Source organism: Astatotilapia calliptera, chromosome 9, assembly GCF_900246225.1.
Source record: "Astatotilapia calliptera chromosome 9, fAstCal1.2, whole genome shotgun sequence".
NCBI classification, from domain to species: domain Eukaryota; kingdom Metazoa; phylum Chordata; class Actinopteri; order Cichliformes; family Cichlidae; genus Astatotilapia; species Astatotilapia calliptera.
This window is the reverse complement of record NC_039310.1, coordinates 33,689,324-33,698,956: the sequence shown is the minus strand read 5'-3', so window position 1 is coordinate 33,698,956 and position 9,633 is coordinate 33,689,324. Positions and strand designations below refer to the sequence as shown.

Below are 9,633 nucleotides of genomic sequence, written 5' to 3'. Positions count from 1 at the left end.
AGCTTACTTTATAAAACCCAGAACAATACAAACACAGAACAGAGGTCAATCGCAGGTCAGGTCTTTTTCAACAATATCAAAGATTACAAATCGCTTGTGAAAGACCCTTCATTGATTTTATGTAATACTCTTGTTAATGTATTACTTAAATTCATTCATTAAACAGCCAGAACAAATGACACAAAATGACATAACTGAATATGCATTGTTTAAATTTAATGAAATACTCAATAAGCCTGTTTTAAGAACCAAACCTTCTGCTCAGACTTTGTGTTTACAGTCTATTAACGGTACTTATTGTAAATAACTGTGTTTAATGTAAAGAGACGACTGATTTTAGTTTGTGCTGAACTTCAGTAGAACTAAGCCTTATGTTCATTATCAGTTAGAGCCCCTCCTCAGCCTTTTCTTCTTCTTCTTTGGTGCAACCCTATAAATACAGTGTACCCCTTTGGCCTCTCCCCTTTCCTACAATTCCCCTGTGGGAGGGGTTTGTGTCCTTTCTTTGTACAACACACATATACAGTATATTTAGCCACCCTGATGTTTCTGATTGTGTTTTTAGTTCTATTATTGTCATCACTGTGTCTGTCTTTGCTAGATGCTGTAAATGTGTAGTACGTGTGTGTCGCATATGTGTTATAGGCACAGTCAGTGCTAGCATGAATAGATAATTCTTGCTAGCTTGGGAGTTGTGGTGGGTGGAGCCAACCCTCTTCCCTGCTGTTTGTAGTTGGTTGTAGGAGCTGGAGCGAGCAGGTTAATGACTTGGAGGTCTTTGTTTCTTTTTACCTTTCATTGTCAGACACAACATAACATACCTTCATACCGTGTACATTGTAACATACCTATAATAGATCCATATTTTGTAATATATCAATATTATTGCCAAAGCACTTTCTGGATGGATGCAAACTGCATTTCGTTGCCTTGTACTTGTAACATGTGCAATGACAATAAAGTTGAATTCTAATTCTAGCAACGCAGGAACACACCGGTCACATATACATATGATTTTACAATATATTTTGGGTTTTTAAAACCTTTTTTGCATGCATGTTTGATTTATATTACTGTTCCCACAGCTTGTATCTTGGCTGTGTTTTTGTATTTTATAGCTTAGTCAATATGGTGCATACCTGCCAAAGAGCTTACAGATGGAGATTAGCTAGGAGCTCAATCTGGTACAAGGCATTTCCCTGTTGTGTGATCAGTGATTTTGTGCAGGCTCTGTAACATGCAAACGAACAAACAAAGAATGAAGTTATCCACCAGGCTGCTGTCAGCCTGGTTAAGCTTAACATTGAGTCTTTTTTCAAATGAAACATTAATCTGTGCTCTACAGCAGAAAACACAGAAAAGACAGGAGAGCTGCGAGTGCTACATGTACGATACTTTATTTGCAGTTTTTAGAAATGCGCTTGTTCAGCATGTGGCTCAAATATAACAAAGATCCGAACCCTAAATGACTTTAATTTAAATGACTTCAAACATGCATGTGTAGGCTTATCATTCAAATCTGATAAAAAACCCGTTTGAAACGCTGGTGTTTTTATCCAAAAATCAAGTTTACAAAGATTTTATTGGTTTAAAGTTAATATTGTTTGTCTTGTCTTTATATAATAGTTTTTACTTTAATTACATTTCTTATATTTTCTCATTAAATGACCAGAAATTTGAATTTTTTAACACTGGAAAAACAAACACAAACATTCTAACGCTGAAATGTCTGAGCTTCCCCGGATCCCCTGAATGCTGCACCTGCTCCACAAAGTCGCCTCCCTATAAGGACTACAATCATGGCCTCACAAAACAATTACAGCTGCTTCCCTACAGCTGTCACGCATGCGCAAAGGTGGGTTTTAGTTGCCATATGACACATTTTAATTATGCGTTCGTGATACAGAAGAATAATGCTGACATTTAGCTTCCTGCTCTTTAATGTGTGTATGTGAAGGTTATGCAAAGAATTCAAAGAGCTCCTCTGACTTGCATTTGACTCATACTAATGAAACATTATAAAAATAACCACAGTCCTCCGGTTCACTGTGTCTGTGCTTCTCGCTGTGCTGTGATCGTTCTTCATGATGGTGTTTTCCTACTGGAAGCTGAATGCTCTCCAGTCACCTTTCCTCTGTGTGCAGTGTGGTGGTCAGTCACCGTTTACCCACCCTGAGCTCCGCCACAGCCTCTGAAACAGCCAGAACACGACCTCTGCTGGCATGGGAGGAAACACAAGCTTGGATTCTAGCAAGGAAGCAGCCTCATCAGAGTCAAAGGGAAGGTGAATCCTCCCCGACCATGTCCGCTGATGCTCCTGCTTCACGTTTATCAGTAAATCCTGAGACGCGGGAGGTAAATTAAAGCTTCAGGTGGCACTGATTCTTCACATGTGCGCATACACAGATATATAAAGTTTTACAAAATCTAAAGAAACAATCTCCCTCTCACCTCCAGGTGTGTCTTCTAAAAGCTTGCATCATCTACCACCTGACAATTTGAGTTTTTTATGTTTCTATAGCAGCCAGATGTTGGAGGTTTCTACTGCAGCTGGGCTGCAGGTAACTGAAACTGTTTGTTTATAAAAGAGTTAAAAAATTCTAAATAGAAATCAACACTGGCCAGATTCAGCAACCAGCGGCTCCACCCCAGACCGCTGCCTGAGCCACCAAGCACCAAACCCCTACGACCTCTCCTGTGGGTAGAAATCAGAACTCCGGACATGCCTCAAACACCTCGTGGGTGAGGCAGCCAGGTCCTACCTCTGAAATGTCATTGGAGGCAGTTTCAGAGTCGTGGAATAACACCGGGAAAACTTTACGATCTTCATCTTGAAGAGGAGTTTTTCTAAATGTCAAAGAGCACGAGCGCTGCTTTGCACACTGAGCTGTGACGCAGAGAGAGAAGCTGCTTGAACATTTATTGTAAATATTAAGTGAACATATTGTTATTGCGTCACCTGTCCTCTGTGCTGTCCACAGCCTGTTTATGTCAGTTCTGCTCTGTTGTGTTTGAATTACGTAAGAGTGAAGAGTGGCGTGATGCGTTCACAGGCCACACCTCAGTCGGTCAGAGGTGTTACCTGAGTCTGCTTGTTGCAGCAAACCTTTTATTTCCGGTGTTTGCAGTTTGAACACGTGGCTGCAGATTTAATGAAAACTTCAAATAAAATAAAAACAAAGGTAAAGAAAATGCATCAAAATCCTACAAAGAAAAATGAATCTAACCAAACACATCCAACAGGTGAAAGCCTGGAGTACCTGTGAGCAGTGAGCCAGCTTCTGTCTGTGTGTTAGCACACAACTCTTTATATTTATCACATTCGGGCCCGCGATGGTTGCAGTTTGAGCTGCACATATAAGATTCCCTGAGCTCCATGTTACTGGCGTGATGGCTGAAAGCTCGGAGGAAGATGTTTGAATCATCGACCTGTTAATAAAGTTATTTCCTATTTCAACTTGGATAAAAAATACATTTTCATTTGACCACAAAGCTACTCACAGAACTTTGAAACAACCATATTCAAACCACTATATGACAACAACGGTGACATACGTGAGCTCTGACATCTGTTTGTTCATCTGTAAATATTTCACTAAAAAGACTTATTTAAAGTTTGCTCCTTAAATATGTGATTTATATGTTTGAGCTGCAGCGAGGAGTCGAGGCAGGAGGAGACGCTCAGCTCGTCAGGACGGACGTTTCCTCCAACACCGGCTTCTTCATCTGAAACGACATCGAGAGAAAAGTATTTTCTCTGTGAAATCTTCAGTCCGCTGCTGTTTGCTGTGATCGTACTGATATAACAACAGATAATGACCTGCTGGATGCTCAGAGTTTAAACGAGCTCAGGCAGAGCTTTCACTGGTGGAAGCAGCAAAGAGCTGCGTTCACTGGCGACAGTTTTCAGAAGTGTTTCTGATCTCTGAGCGAGCTCCACCACAGAATCAGCTGCACCACCAAGTATTTTAATATTATGAACCGCAGATGATAATTAACTACACTCACTGCTTCATTAGGTGGCAGCTCAGTGTTTATTTCCACTCAACTGTTTGCTGCCAATCACATGAGAACTTCAGTGGATTTAAGTTCAAACTGAGCATCAGAACGAGGAAGAAAGATGATTCAGTATTTCAGAAACTGCTCATCTTCCCATACAACCATCGCTGAGGTTTACTGAGAATGATGGTCCAACAAACCATCTGGGCTCTCTGGGTGAAAATGCCATGATAGTAACTCAAATAATCACTCTGCAGGTCTGCAGAGGAGCATCTTTGGATGCTCAACATGTTTCAGTTTACAAACGGCGCCCCATATGAAGAAGCTTACCAGAGCATTGTTGCTAACCTTGTCCATCCCCGTATGACTCAGTCTACTCGTCTACTCGGATGATGCACCACGTCACAAAGCTCAGATCACCTCTAAAAACTGGTTTCTTGCCTGTAATCTGGACTAGACTGCAGACTGAGCAGGAGATTCACATCATGGACGTCCAGATAACAAATCTGTGTGATGCTTTCATGTCAATAAGGACAGATGAATGTTTCCTTCTCATTGTTAAAGCTGTGCTACAAAGAACTGAAGCAGCTCTGAAGGCAAACAGACGTCGAAGCTGATAAAATGAGCGAGTGCATCAATCAGGGAGCGTTTGTTCACACTTTTAAACACGTTACTGGTGTCGAAGTCAAAAGAACCACAGATTAAAAAACAAAATCATTTTAAAGATCTTTGAGATCACATCTTACAGACGCCTCAGTCTGATCGCAGGCTTAGTCCCAGTACTTGGTTTCTGTAAGTAAACTGGGAAGCTGAGTTTAATGTGCTTTACTTCTATTGTTTCCAGTTAAACATGAGCTTTGACTACTTTGCAGATCCACTTCAAAGCTTTTATTAGAATTGAAGCGGATCGCCAAGCAGTTTAACTTGAATGTTGTAGTTTGGTTTTCTTCTCTGCATTTCAGGAAGTTTCCTGTTTTGTGAGACGGCGGAGCCTTTGAATCCCACGTGGGATGGGCCAGGTGTTCAACATGACAAATAAGAAAATGAGCCGTCAGACCGGTTTCTGCTTCTTCTTCGCCAGCATCATTTCCTGCTGCTGCTTCGAGCGTACTTCCTCCAGACTCATGCAGCCGCCTGTTAGCGCACAAACAAACAGTCAGCGAAAAAAACAACTTTACATATAACAATTAGATCCGCAGGTCCCGCCTCCTCACCAACACTGCTGGGGTTGATGGAAACATACGCCATTGCTCGGCTCAGACGCAGCTCCTCTAAGGCGGCGAGCTCTGCCTCCGCCTCTGCTCAGCCAATCAGACATCACAAAACAAGTATCAACAGCGAAAATGATGATTTAAACAGCTCCGAGACGACGCTGATGAAATGTGACTCACTTTTCTGGATCTCTCTTCTCTTCTTGGGATTTGGGGGGATGACGGTGAAAGCTTTGTTACTGGAACAGGAAACACAAACTCTTTATTTCACTTTCCACGACTTTTTAAACACAAACACAGAATATGAGAAGAAAAAGTGAATCTCTAATCTGCTGATGGAGTAATAACATTTTATAAACCACTGGCTGCAGACACGCTTCAGAAATCTCTTATCAAACATAAACTGTGATAAAACCACAGAAACAAATCTGCTTCTCCTCTGATGGATGGGAGGGTTCACGCCACAGTTCTGGCTGCGCTGGATTGTGGTCAGGTTGTTTATGTAGTCGCAGCCACAACCCGGCCGAGCATCAAGGCTCGAGTTCTCTCAGCCACCGAAACATTTCAACAGGATGCCACACCCGACATTCACATTTTTTCATTTAAGCAGAAAAATCTAAAGTGTGGAGGAGCCACGCGGACGCACCTGCTCAGGGTGGTAACGTGAGAGAACTAAAGCCCCGAAAACAAAACAAACCACCAGGACCTTCATCCTGAAAGGAAAGCAAACTAAAGCCCCACTGAGGGGGGGCAGGAATCAGAAGATGCTACAGCCCAGCCTCCTTTAAGCAGGGGCAGGACCATCATCCACCAGGTGCACCAGAGAGCGACGGAGGAGAGGGTGGAGGGGACAGGAAATCACAGGGGAAGGTTGTGCAATGATCCGCTTCTTCATCCACCTACTATTCTTTCCTCCCTCCTCACTGAAGGAGACCGGATGGTCTTCGTTAGTGAAGAGAAATAAGAAATAATGATTTTTATTTGTGAATCATTCTCTGGTCTTTGATTACATTTAAACTCATATTTCATCATTTCACTGGAATATTTTAAGGTGCATTTGTGTATTTGTGCACACATTTTTATCATGTGCAGGATATGGACCCAAACTCAGGAGTGAAGGTAAAACGTAGCTTTGATCTGACAGACTCTGGGACCTGAGGGCGAGGAAACACACAACCACAAGGGACGACTCAACGAAGGACAAGAGGACACTGAGACGGTTTCTACAAACACACGAGGGGATGAGTAACAGAACGACGCTGTGGGAGGTTAAACTAACCTGTAGAGACAAAGGACATTACCCGCCAAATTAAAACAGGAAGAGCAACAACAACAGGAAAAAACACGAGTAATTCAACACAAAGAGACAAACAGCCAGACACGGAAACACAACGGAGGCGCGAACAAAACACAAGCCAAAGTGAAACCAAGAGCAGAACTAGAGCTGAAACTAAAACCAAACAAGGAAATAAAAAACCCAAACACCAGACTGAAGTGATCCCAATGAGACGACCTGTTTAAATAAAGGATTAAATAATCAAAAGGAATCCATAAAACATCAGCTGCAGCTCTAATCTGAGCCCCTCTGGAATGAAATGAATTTCTCCAAGCATGACCTGTCTGTGTCCTGCTCTCTCTGTACGCTGTCTTGATGGATTCTTTTAATTCTTAAATTGCCTCTAAAGGAAAGAGAAATGAGGAGCCAGAGGAGGCTGCAGGAGGTGCTACAATCAAAGATGCACAGATGTGGTACACAGCTGGAAAGCAGTGGGAGGAAGACCCTACAAACGAGGTGTTACCTTGGATTTAGAAGCTGTTATATTTAAGCTGATGGGAGAAAAAGATGAAAACAAATATGTGAATGTTTTTTTAATCCAGAGAGAAAAGCAACAAACTCCTGTGGAGATGTTGGGAACGTTTCCTGCCAGGTGTAAAAATAGCATATTTGAACAACTCGAGTCTTCTTTGTGCTTCAAATCGAAACCCCAAATCTGACAGCCGGCCACACTGTGTGCTGCTGTGACTCGGACATGCAGCAGTTCACCTGCAGCACTGTCGTGCAGTTGGTGGTAAAACATGCAGGGATTAACCTGCTGCACCAGATGGCTGCGTGAAACTTTACTGCAGGACTACACGTGAACGCCTTCCCCTCCAAACGCTGACCTGCACGCAGCCTCGGAGAGAGAAACTCAAACATTCAGCGTACGCAAGCAGCTATTTTAAATCTGAGGGGAGATTCATTGTCCTGATTCAATAAATGAAAACTTCCAGATTCATGCTAAATTATTTCTACTATCTCAGAATTTAAAAAAAAGAAAAAGTAGAACTGTTAAACAAAAGTTATGCAAACATCCAAATGTTTTTCCAAAGACAGCAGACATCTCTATAAGACAACATACTACAAAATCTACGTTTCCATCTTTAACATGAAACAGTCATAAAACAGAAAAAATGGCATTAAATACAAAACAATATGAATGCACTCATATCTCATAATTCACAGTCCCACCTCCTCAAGTCTCAGTTTTTACCCCATCTTAGTCCCGCCCACCATAGAAGTCGTCGAGGTAACAGAAAAAAATGATACTTCCTGCCTTCAGAGTCTCGGTGTGAAGCAGTTAAATACGACATGTTTGGCACAGCTGCGCTACAGACGGAGCGATCCTGACATATTTTTATTAAATTTACAGCATCGCTCAGTGTGGCAAGATAATCTCCACTGAAGCTCTCACAGTCCCCGCTGACTGCACGTCCAGCTTCACAGCAGAGAGAGGCCTCGATGGATAACTTCCTCCTTCATTTACACTGTGCAGGTGATCTTTGTCACTAATGCAATTCACTGAACTGGACCTGTGGACTGTGTTGGTGCTGCTGTTGTCTCTTAAAGCATAAATAAACACAATTACCTCACAAATAATCTGCTTTTGTGTTTGGTTCAGACCATCGTCTGACTTTTAATGAATGATAGTGTTTTGCTTGGATATATTTGGCTGATATCAGTGTTTACGCGTTTCTATTACAAATGTGCTCGTTTCTCAAAAGTCCAAGAGCTTCAAATATAATAAAAGGAAAAAATCAGGCTTCCCAACTTCCTGTCGCTTCCTGCATGCTAAATAATTTTCTTAATGTTTTTAACAGGAGACGCTAAAATATCAAAATACTATCGTTCCATTTTTTGATTTCTACAGTTTCTGATGCTGCTTTTCTGTGAGCATTGGTGACGCCACAGACTTCTGCGTCACTTTCAACACGCACAACCAGCAGCTTCTTGTTTAGGCTTCAACTTCACTCCATCTTTTCTATACAGCCTATAAATCTGTAAATGTGTAAATCTGCAGCATCCTCTGTGGACGGACTGAACATTATTTTGAGCATAAAAACATTTTTGCTGTGCTGTTTTTACTACAGTCAGCAGGATGTTTTTAATTGTGTTTCGTTTGTCTTTATTGTAGTCTATTTAATTTTACTGAGCTACTTCTATCTGTTTGTTGTGTTTAACTTTATTTTTCGATGCTGTGATGGGTATTACAGTATAATAATAAAGGCGTTTCTCATATCCATTCTCCCTTCACTGCTGTTTGTGAGTGGTGTTACAGATGGATTCACGTGGTCCACTGGGTGTCCACGAGGCCCCTCTGACGTATCTCACCTGTGGCTTGTTGCGTACTTGGCCTCCGCTCGCACTGTCCGCTCCTCTCTTTGATATTTGGGCTCCACGGCGGCATGATTGGCCCTCCTGCAGTCCCGGTTCGCTTTGGAGCCGTTCTGTGGAGGTTTGGGGGCAGTGGAGGTGGACCTGGTTCTCCTCTCGCTCCCTGGTTTGGAGGGTGACCCCTGCGGCCCGCCGGTCGGTCTTTGGCACAGCTCAGGCTGCGGGTTTCTCGGACAGCTGGAGGCGCGGCTTTTGCGCACAGCGGGAACTCGGAGCTCACTCTGCGCCTCTTTGGCCGCTTTGGGTCTCTCCTGGGTTTTCCTCGTTGTATCGACTGGTTTAGGCTTGTTGACTTTAGTTCCTGGCATTTTTACCTCATTGGGATGTTTCTGTATCCGGTCTCGAAGGTTGGAAGGGACCCTTCATCATCATCATCATCATCATTTTCTTCTTCCTCGTGTGTTTAAACAACATGAACATTAAAATCTTCACTTTTCCTTCACTGGTGAGCCGGTTGCTATGGCGCGCATGCCTTAGCAACCCCCGAGTCAAGGCTGACAGACTGCAGGAAAAATTCTAGTTCATTATTTCAAAATAAAAGCGCAGCGAAAACGCTCCTAACGGGAACAATGTCTCGGAGAGAAAAGAAGTCTAAATAATAAAATCTCTTTTACATATACAAGATATATTTTATTTATTTCACGGCATAAATAACAGAAAGTGACTGAAAATAAACTAGTAACTTTTGCAAACTGCTGCATCTGTTTTATT

The 9,633-nt window shown here is 42.3% G+C and overlaps 1 protein-coding gene across 1 annotated transcript; it reads right to left on the bottom strand.

The window, feature by feature from the left end:
• Nucleotides 1-1,385: 1,385 nt before the first annotated feature.
• On the bottom strand, nucleotides 1,386-9,545 carry LOC113029664 (uncharacterized). Its single transcript, XM_026180649.1, has 5 exons — nucleotides 8,860-9,545; nucleotides 5,391-5,449; nucleotides 5,214-5,297; nucleotides 5,057-5,133; nucleotides 1,386-3,726 (listed from the first exon to the last, which is right to left on the bottom strand). The coding sequence occupies exons 1-5, from the start codon at nucleotides 9,228-9,230 to the stop codon at nucleotides 3,682-3,684; spliced, it is 636 nt and encodes a 211-aa protein (XP_026036434.1). The 5' UTR covers nucleotides 9,231-9,545; the 3' UTR covers nucleotides 1,386-3,681.
• Between the last annotated feature and the right edge of the window lie 88 nt (nucleotides 9,546-9,633).

Bases quoted from the DNA above. Each gene is read 5' to 3' on its own strand.
- LOC113029664 (XM_026180649.1), bottom strand. From the start codon at position 9,230: ATGCCAGGAACTAAAGTCAACAAGCCTAAACCAGTCGATACAACGAGG. The intron at 5,450-8,859 runs GTGAGATACGTC...TTCCTGTTCCAG, and splicing joins AAGTACGCAACAAGCCACAG to TAACAAAGCTTTCACCGTCA. The intron at 5,298-5,390 runs GTGAGTCACATT...TTGGCTGAGCAG, and splicing joins GAGAAGAGAGATCCAGAAAA to AGGCGGAGGCAGAGCTCGCC.